The sequence below is a fragment of the Gossypium hirsutum genome, chromosome A01 (assembly GCF_007990345.1).
Source record: "Gossypium hirsutum isolate 1008001.06 chromosome A01, Gossypium_hirsutum_v2.1, whole genome shotgun sequence".
Taxonomy (NCBI): Eukaryota; Viridiplantae; Streptophyta; class Magnoliopsida; order Malvales; family Malvaceae; genus Gossypium; species Gossypium hirsutum.
This window is the reverse complement of record NC_053424.1, coordinates 80,606,283-80,616,304: the sequence shown is the minus strand read 5'-3', so window position 1 is coordinate 80,616,304 and position 10,022 is coordinate 80,606,283. Positions and strand designations below refer to the sequence as shown.

The window sequence follows — 10,022 nt, the reverse complement described above, 5'->3', positions numbered from 1 at the left end:
TCACCTCACTAATGAGATCCAAGCAGCACATTAAACTCCAGTTGAAAAAAGATTTGCATGAAAAGCTATGAAACAGTTACCTTTGTATCCAAAGGGGCCCTAATAGTTTTTAGGAGTAAACTTTGCAAGTTACGAACCTAAAAAGTAGAGGAAGATGAATTTATATTGCAGTTGTTAATATTTCATTTAGGGTTTATGAGGAAAGGTTTTAGATTTTCGGTATAGACTAGAAGACACATGAAAGTCTTTAGGTAAATTTGGTTTTAAGATCCAGTGCTATTTTTTGGCATGGTGATATTATGATTGAAGCTGCGGTTGATTGGTTTAAACAAGATGTGAACAGTCTTATACACAAAACATGATATCCAGAAGAATGAAGCAAAGTGGTTTCACATGATGAGGTCATCGATTAGGGGGGTGCTGAATGGTAGCTTTATGACCCCAGAAGCAACTAGTAGAGAAAAGGTCCAAATTGGTAGGATCCATTGTAGCACAACCAACAGGATTGTTTTTCCTGCACAACCAATTTTCCCATTAATAAAATCAATCATACGAGTCATCTATCAAAACAAATGAAATTTACCACTAACCGGATGACATTACGATTTATGGGATGCAACCTCAACAGTAGTCTAGGTCACCCCCACCCTCATTCGTAGAAGTTGAAAGTCCAGCACTGCCCATCTCTTTTCCAACATATGCTAAGTGTGGGTTGCTTCTAAATGCAACTGCTAATAGAGTGTTTGAAGGCTGACTAAAGGTGTAAAATTCAAGGTTAAGGCTGCATATTTGCTTAGCTTAAGTCTTGGCATGTAACAATTGATCTTAATTCGATATCATAAGTCAGCAAAGTGAGGGGTGGAGACCTGAGCTAATGACAATGGCAGAAAATTATCTGCATTCTAACTTGGTAAAAGAGTTGAAGTTTCTAGATCATTCAATTGGTTGCTTGTTTTGCGCTATTCTGCAAGCTATTATCAAAAGCAGTATTAAAAAAAAAATCATATTGCCTACCTCTTATACCTAAATATGCTTCATATACATCTTAAACTTTCCGTCTTACAAGTAGCTTTCACCTTTCAGTACTAAAACTTATCTGAACTCGATTGAAAGAAAATAGAGAGAAAAATGAAGTACCGGAGGAACGGAAGGTTGCTTCAGTAGTGGTACCAATCCACTCCCCAGTCTCGCGGAGCTTCTTTTCAATGTCTCCTTCAAATTTACCACCAGTGACAGGCAAAAGCCCATCGAATATCGTCTTCCTCCTTTGCTCCTCCAAATCACTGCCCATGTTTAAACAAAACAAACATCAAGCTTATTCTCAATTACCCATAAAAAACAAAGGGGGGCTGAAGAAAGATATGCCTGGAGTCAGCGTCACGGAAGGAACCAGCACCAATGGCACGTTCAATCTGGACGACAGAGGGAGGAGGGTGTGGCTTTTGTTGCCGCAAACGTTGTCTCCTTTTTCTTGGTCGAGTTGCTGTTTTGGGTTTTGAATTTGTTTGGGTTTCTTGTGGGGAGGGTTTGTCAGTAAGAGAGGCAATGGGGGGATGGATAACAGCTTTGGCCATGGCAATGGATATACAACTGCAGGATAAGCAAGCCATGCCTTTTCTTTTTTCTTCTCACTTTTTTTATGTTCTCTGTTTCGTATTTGGATTTTTATTATTTATTATTTATGGTGTTCTGCTCCGGTAACTGCCGAAGGATAACTTATAAAACTATCTATAGAGCCATTGGCTGGTCAGAAATATCTTGACAAGATCTTTAACGTACAACATTAGAAGCAGGAGGTACAACCCATCATCAGCTAAAAAGAACATTGTCTGTCATCACCACTTTTTGTACTTTTGATCTTAATCACACTATAAAGTTGTTCATTGATATTCGTACACGCAGCAATCAGTTGAATTCTTCAAGGTTTCCACAATATCTGACATGAGTTTCATTATTATGATAAAAGGCAAGGAGCTGACTGCATAAAACTTTTGTCACAAAAACATGGGCTTTCCAATGAAATTATACCAATGCGATTGTTATAACTCGAGAGAAATGGCTCCTGCTGAATAGAACAAAAATGATTGTAGGATCTGTACAAAGGCCCTAAAAACCTAGTATTCATGTTGGCATCACACAGGCAGATTCCTTAGCAGACGAAGTGCTCGTGTCCAGTGTGATCTTTGCGATAAAACAATCTTCCTCAACGCTGGCACTGCCCCAGCAGCTATGATTGCAGAATGATTGTCACTGTCCATACTCAGATTATACAGTATTGATAAGCTGCTTCGACTGCTCTGTCACTCCCTTGTTCAATAAGATTCACAAGTGGAAATATACCAACCTCAGATGCAACAGCTCGGGTGGAATCCACAACCCCTTCAGAAATTATTCTGTTAAGTTCAACAGCGGCGGATTCCTGTGTTTCTGGAGAAAGAGACAATTTTATCTGCTCTATAAGTCTTGGGATTGTCTCATAAAGAGTTACCTCCATGTTGATTGGATTCTCAAAATCTACATTAGGATTGGATATGGAGCACAGTTTAACAAGGCAAGCGGCAACCCAATCTTTGTTTCGAAGAGGGATATCAGACTTAAGGATTTTGCGGAGTAGTTTGATGAAATGGGTAGAGTCTATTTTTTGGCAAAACTGTTCGAGTCAAGAAGTTTTGTTAGTAGCCTTGAAGCTGCAGAGACTGCAAGGCCAGCTTCCTCAATTTCAAGAGCATATTCGTCTAGTTCCTGACCTTCTACATCAGCTTCCTTGTCTGCAAAATAGAAAAGGTATATGTTCTCACAAGTCTACAGTAGTACAGCTCAAGTGTTTTCAACTAAGAATTATTTGCCCTTACCTTTTACAGCTTTTTGTTGAAAAACAGCTTCCAAACCAGACGATACATCTACTTTGATTATTGTTTCCATGCTTGGTTCAATTATTGTTATGAATTCCAAGATAGAAGCTGCTTTTCTTGCAGGTTTGATGGTGATGTCTTCAGAATCTCAATAAGGCGAGTAATGACAGTAGAGTCTAGCAATTCTTTCCTACAATACATTTCCAAAATATACATCGGGTTAGTGTTACAGTCAAGAACCCAAGGATTCAACATGAATATCCAAAACATTAAATCACTAGGCAAATAAAAAAACCTTTTGTAGTACATGCTTTGACAATGGAGCCTAAAGTAACTAAGGGAACATATATAAACTCCACCGTCCCCTTAAGAGCTACTGTCAGTTTCAGTTTCATTGAATCAACTTGGGGAGAAAATAGATAAATTGTGGAAGAAAATAATTTAGAGCCAAGATGAGAAGAAGTAATAAAACTTTGAAACCCTGCATTACCAAGATAAGTGGATCTACATAGAAGACAACAGAAAGAGGAAAACAATTAATATGTTTCCCAATTGATTATCTCCATGTATCTCCTTCAGAGTAAGCAATCATTTTGGAAACAGAACAAGATCCAATGGTGAACACCATAATGATGAAGCATCATTTTTCAAATAAACAAAGATGCCAGAAAGAAGAGGGAAAAACCTGGAATCCATTATTGACACAGGCTTATCTCCAGTCAATCCGGCAGAAGCATTAAGGCTCCTTGCAGCATCTATACCCATCTTTGAACCATTAACTGGTTCATTGTAGAACTAGATACAACAGTATACTAGGTAAGTCAATAGAAAAATATAGGGCCCAAATTATTCTTTGTGAGCGTATGGGTGACTGTGTTTCGAAAACTTTGAATCATTGAGGTTGCTTGCTTTGTTTTATGCTGTTATAACCATTTTAATAAGAAAACAAGATATTAATAAAAATGAAAATGGCCAAAAAGATCTTTCCGAAAAAGACAACCCCAAATGCCATGCAACTAAAGAAGCAAAACTTAAGGGGTCTAAGTTTAAAAATTGGAACAGATGGAAATGTCTTTTATCATTTACATTATGCTGTAAAAATCGATTGGCTGACTAACCTTTGACTTCATTTCTTTACTAGGGTCTAAAATCCTAGCAAGTATATCCAAGGTCTGCAAATCCAGCAACAATCCATGTCAGAAATATCAAACTAGAATTATTACAAATTACCACTTGAGAAAACAAAGATTGCCTTCACCTTTTCCATCAAGCTTCCAGAGGTTTCTGAGCGTTTCAGTGTACAAACTAAAGGGTGTAAAATACCTTCAGCTTCAAGTACATGATAAAGAGAAGGGCTGCAGCCAGCAAGAAACTTCAGAAACATTTTATTGTATCTAAAACCTAAAATATGAAGCACATGTTGTGTTACTTAGTTCCAGAAACTACCACTAAAGTAAAAGGAAATGATACATGGATAGAGATGTGGATGTGAATATGAATATGAATATGAGAAGATATTGTCAAAATTACTGGCATGACTCAAATGTTCAATAAAGAAATTCCATAACACCAATTCGACACATTAAATGCTACCAGCATCAATGCCAATGAAGCAAATTGAGAAATCACAAAAAAAAAATAAAAAAAATAACTTTGTAACAGATATTAAGAGCCACAACTTTACAACAAAATGTTACAAGAATAAGACTAGGCCCTATTCTGGTGAGACCATCAAGAGACGATGGATGCATATAGACAACTCGCTGTTAATAAAGTAGAGAGACAAAATGTGAGCTTCCTCCAATACCCAAACAGTAACCCTGGGAGTTATATTTCTCCAGAGGGTTCAAGAAGCATATAAGAAAGCACAAGAAGGCTCACTAAAAACTCACTGTCTTTTAAACATGAACAAAGAAAGACAAAACAATGACTCAATAATTCATAAAATAATATTGTGAAGTAAAGGAAAGGCCAAAATCTGGGTCAATGTGTACTTCAAGAAATGTCTGCACTTGGTAAAATTTTGCCCATTTAGAACTGAAGGCATTATCTACCAAGACTACACAAAGAGAAAATATACCTGACAGACAACCTCTCCAAAGCGTGGATCACAGCTGATCTGACAGCAAAACTGTTATGGTCTAAAAGCCGAACCAAATGCTTGATAGCACCAGCTTCCTTGAATGAAGTCCGCATATGTTCATTGATAGATGAGTCGGCAATTGACTCAGCAGCTCTCGATATGGCAACCTCATCATTAAGCTCAAGTATCAAAACTAATCGAGCCACACCATCTATCCATGGGAGAAGAGTAAGTCGGTTATCAGTGGGGATATCAGACTGAGATTCTCTTTTTCCATCCAACTCTATAGCCCCTATGCGAGCAAGAAACTGTTGCTGTGTGCGCCCAACTATTGCATTCTTCTTAGCTTCCTCTAACTCAGCATTCTCACCAACATTCAACCCAAGAAGTAATTCAGAGGCACCAAACTTTGAAGGTCCTTTGGAAGTCTGCTCAATCTCCATCTGGCATAGTAGGCCATGAATATAATCCTGGCTTGAAAGACTTGTAAGCAGCTGCACCAACCATGGGAACAGGAACCAGACCTTCCTCTATGACAAGAATTCTATAATACTGATCCTTAATGAGTTCCAATAAAGCATTTCTAGCTTCCTTCCGAATCACTTTAGATCCTTCCATGTCAGTTTTTAATAGCTTTGCCTGCATTAAGAGTAAGAATGTTTCATCAGGTGCCACTGAAATTTAGTCTAAGTTTCACTATGTTGCATTTTCAATTCACTACAATCCAATGATGCAGTAATGCGTTCTAAAAATGAGTCAACAACAATGGATACAGTTTGCTTCTGTGAGATACACAACCATCATCTACTAATACAATTGAATTTATGAACTTTTTGGAGACTAGTTAAAAATTGAATTTAAAGGTTAACTTTGGAAAGGAAGCAGTGCATGCGAAGAAAGAAGATTATAAACAAAACAAGAATGTAACTGCATGACAGCAAACAAAATACAAGTTTCCTGGTAAAGGTATATAAACAATGTCATACTTCACATTTGCATTTGACAATTTGGTACGTAACATCATTTTGATTTGGGTAAAAATAAGAAAGCTTTGCAAACAATATAACTGAAGAGGATAGACCAGAATGCACAAGTTTTTAGACACACAAAAGATTATAACAATAAACAAACATCATCTTGTTCAAGGAAAACAAAAGCTATAGCATATTTACATTAAGTCACTATATTGCATGTAACAATTCAGCATGTAACCAGATAACCCTTCAGTCAATTAATTAGAAAACAACTACCCCCATTCAGCAAAGATCCTCACCAGTTTCGGAATGATACCAGCTTCAACCATCATGCTGTGATTGTAATGGCTCAAGGCCAAATTTGACAAAACTCCACCAGCTGCTTCCTTCACTTTTATGTCATCATCATCGAGGGAATTGATAAGAAATGGTAGGATATCTGAGTTAGCAATTTTCACTCTAAGTTCTTCATCGACAGACAAGTTCCACAAAGTACACATACTTTGCTCTTTAACCTGGAAAAGTGAGTTCATAATGTCTCAAATTTCAGCAAACAAGATAAATGTGATGAACATTCTCAAAGGTGAAATACCTCCTTTGTACCTCAGAAGTCAAGGAAGGTCGACTCAGTAAACCAGTTATCCCTTCTATTGCTCCACTTTCTGCTACTATATCTTTGTACAAATTGATTGAAGATACTGATCGTAAAAGACCAGCAGCTGCTTCACATGTAGCACTAGACTCAGAGTTAAGAAGGTTCACAGTTAAGTTTATGCAGCCTTGGAACTGCATAATAGCATCAATGCAATTCTTTCCACCTAGTGAATATTTCCATAGTGCAACTATTGCCTGTTCTCGGTCAAGAGCGTCATGGTCTAGCCCAAGCATCCGTACAAATAAAGCCACGTAGTTGTCACCTAAAGTGGAGGAGCTACTGCTTGTCCCTTCACCAACCTGGAATTAGTATAACAAGCTGCATTATTATGTACCTAAAATTAATAAACATTTCTTATCTTAAGAAACCTAAATAAGAAATAAAAAAGAAAGAGGAGTTGGGAAAAAGGAGAGAGAGAAGTTAGAATAAAAGTTTAATTTTAATTGCAAGTACATTCCAAAAACTTATGGGAAAAATAAAAAAGGAAAGAGTTGCAAATTCAAAGACTAAAAGTAACCATCTAAAGTTTCTCATGGTCCTTAAAAGCTTCAATTTAAACATAAGACTAAGAAAAAGAAGACATGAGGCAAGAGTCTAAAGGCAAAGCTCAAGAGGTCAGCAATCAAAGTCTCTCCTAACAGCTACCCTTTAAATTGTATGAAGCCAACAATGAGATGATAACACTCAATCTGTTCTGCAGGGAAGCATAAGCCCGATCCTTATGTCACCTTTCAAATGTCTAATTATCTCATTCCAATTCAAATAAATAACCTACAAACCTTCTATGCGTAACATTTCATCAAGCTCAATTATCGTTCTTTAACATCGCTCAAAATCTAGAACACTTAGACAACCATTATTTGACTTCCATTCTTAAGATTAATTTCGCCAAAGCTCCATAAAACCCATCTACAGTGAAAACTCTATGCTACACTAATGATATGGTCTTAACAGGCACAGAGGCCCAAATATGATCTGTATAGCCGACCACCATGGCCAAAAAACAAAAGAACTACTACGTTCTATCTGAAAAAGTAAAGTTCCCAATTTTTATCCAAAATCAAAACTTTATTCCTTCGAATATAGAGTAAACCCCCAAACAGTTTTCCAGTGAAAATGATAGTATTAACAAGTTTTAAAGGCACTTCATTTGACCAATAAGTTACATTCTGAAACCATACAGTTTCTAGTTTCTAAATTAGAAACATCTTTCATCCCATTAACCAAATAAAAAACAATATAAAAAGAAAAGAACAACAAACAGAACAAGCTCTCGAAGTCAAATTATGAGGACCCAGATGGGAAAGCAAGAAGCTTAGACTTGGGAACTTACAGAAACAGCAGCAGATTCCTGTGGGTTGGCATCAATGGAACCACCATCATCACTAACTTTCCTAAGGACTGTGCGGAGCGAGCACGACTTGGGTTGGAGGAAACCGTTCCAAAGATGATTGAAATGGAACTTTGTAGAAAAGGTAGAGTATTTTCTCCTGGGTTTGGTGGTTGTAAACACATGCCGGGGATTGAGCAGCTTAATGTTAAAGTAAGGTGAGAGAGTAGCAGAGGCAATCATTTTTGGCCTAAAACAGTGAGATTGGAAGCGGTTTTGCGGGTGTGTTAGGTTTTATATTGTTCTTCTCCCTGTAGAACTGGCACTTCCCTTGGCCTTTCCTCACTGGCCGGATAATGGAATGTACTAGATTTTTGCCACCGGATATTTAAGCTTTCCTTTTTTTACTTAATTGATGAATAAGCCCTCAAGCTATAATTTTTGAATTAGTTGCCCAAAATTTCTTTTCAACCACACCCTCCGTTTAAAAAAAAAAATTCAACTTGTGTAATTATATACAAATTTTAAATTTTATATTAAATAAAAATAAAATAAATTATTATTTAATATTATATTTATCACCTCTCCTCTTTCCCCATTCATCTTCATCTTCATCTTCATCTTCATCCTTCCTAATTCTTCCATTTCATATTATAAGCAAGATATATATATTTCATTTGATGCGTTCTTTTATAACAAAAAGTCATTCATTTTTTTAGAGAAATGTATTTTTTAAGGGTGAATTACACCAACAATAACTCAACTTTGGGGTAACTAACACAATAATCACATTAGTTTCATTTCAGTCACTCAACTTTAAAAAAGTGACAAAATAATCCTTTTTGTCGTTTTCTGTCACAACATCACAGCAAAGTGACATGGCAGATGACGACGTGCTTGGTGTAAAAAAACCCTTCGATTGGTTAGTTACCACCAATTTAACAACCATATTAGCACCAATTTAGGGTTTAAGAAGAGAAAAAGAATAAAAGAAAAAAAGAAGAAGAGAAAAAGAGAAAAAAATGAGATGCCTCCAATTTTGAAATCAACGACAACTGTCACCGTCGCCAATAGCTTCCCCTACGCGAGTTTTAAAACTGATATCTGCCCAGTCCAACCCTCTCATCGCTAAAGAAATATTCGATGTCACCACCACCCAACTCGGATTTCATCACTCTTACTCTTCCTTCCTCGTCCTCATTCTCAAACTCGACCGTTCCAACTACTTCTCTCTTGTCGACGGCCTTCTCGTTCATCTAAAATCTGATCAATATCGGGTAACCCCGACTCTCTTTTCTTACCTCATCAAAATCTACGCTGAAGCTTATTTACCTAAGAAAGCTTTCAATGTGTTCTACAAAATGCTTGAATTCAACGTTAAGCCTGTACCCAGACACTTAAATCATATCCTTGAGCTGCTTGTATCTTATCGTAACTTCATCATGCTTGCTTTCGAATCTGGACTAGACACTTAAATCGTATCCTCGAGCTGCTTATATCTTATCATAACTTAAATCGTATCTTACCCAAACCTGGCCTAGACGTTATGGCCGAATCTGTTGATGTCACATGCAATGGAATTCGAAAACTAGTTTGTCGAGTTAAAACCGTTCCAGTTAATTAGCCTTTACTTTAATTTCAAAGTAAAAACGCATATTTTTCGAAATGTCTAATTCATATTTTTTAGCGGAAGATTTGAAACCACTTATTTTAGAAAAACCCGTTTGATCATAAGGAAAACCATGTTTTATCATGCCTTGTAGTAATAAATCGTAAAATAATTTGAGAAATCGAAAATTTAAAGCCAGACGGTCCAAAGTTTATAAATTACTTCAAAACCCCAAATAAGTAATAAAATTTGAAAATTTGTAAAAAATAGTCTAAAATTTACGTGTGGCCACCGTCGAGTCCTCCACTGCACTGATCCCTCAAGTCTGAGGACTACCTATACAAATTAAACAGAAAGGGTGAGTTTTCGCAAGCTCAGTATGTAATCCCCACAGAAAACATGCATACATAAACACATCAGAATACAATCATTTACAATTCGGGCTCGAGCCTATTACAGACCCCCAATCAGATACAATCTCAAAATTATATTAGGGCCTTGGCCCATATCAGACACAGA

General features: G+C 36.8%; 1 protein-coding gene and 1 pseudogene across 3 annotated transcripts; both read right to left on the bottom strand.

Annotated features, from left to right (window-relative positions):
• Nucleotides 1-300: 300 nt before the first annotated feature.
• LOC107948906 (probable NAD(P)H dehydrogenase subunit CRR3, chloroplastic) lies at nt 301-2,765 on the bottom strand. Of its 3 annotated transcripts, XR_001697592.2 has the most exons (4): nt 1,366-2,765; nt 1,138-1,283; nt 591-971; nt 301-514 (listed from the first exon to the last, which is right to left on the bottom strand). XR_001697592.2 is itself a non-coding variant. In XM_016883566.2 (3 exons), the coding sequence occupies exons 1-3, from the start codon at nt 1,608-1,610 to the stop codon at nt 390-392; spliced, it is 516 nt and encodes a 171-aa protein (XP_016739055.1). In that variant the 5' UTR covers nt 1,611-2,765; the 3' UTR covers nt 301-389. The 3 variants fall into 3 exon arrangements, 2 of the variants coding, with proteins under 2 accessions (XP_016739055.1, XP_016739056.1); XM_016883566.2 differs by lacking the exon at nt 591-971; XM_016883567.2 differs by lacking the exon at nt 301-514 and having other exon boundaries at nt 590-971.
• On the bottom strand, nt 1,906-8,336 carry LOC121206256 (uncharacterized; annotated as a pseudogene).
• Nucleotides 8,337-10,022: the final 1,686 nt, after the last annotated feature.

What these genes read in the sequence shown, in the direction of transcription:
- LOC107948906 (XM_016883566.2), bottom strand. Translation starts at nt 1,610, where the DNA reads ATGGCTTGCTTATCCTGCAGTTGTATATCCATTGCCATGGCCAAAGCT. An exon ending in TTCCGTGACGCTGACTCCAG is followed by an intron (nt 1,284 to 1,365) that starts GCATATCTTTCT and finishes AAACATGGGCAG; the next exon opens with TGATTTGGAGGAGCAAAGGA. An exon ending in AGCAACCTTCCGTTCCTCCG is followed by an intron (nt 515 to 1,137) that starts GTACTTCATTTT and finishes TTGGTTGTGCAG; the next exon opens with GAAAAACAATCCTGTTGGTT.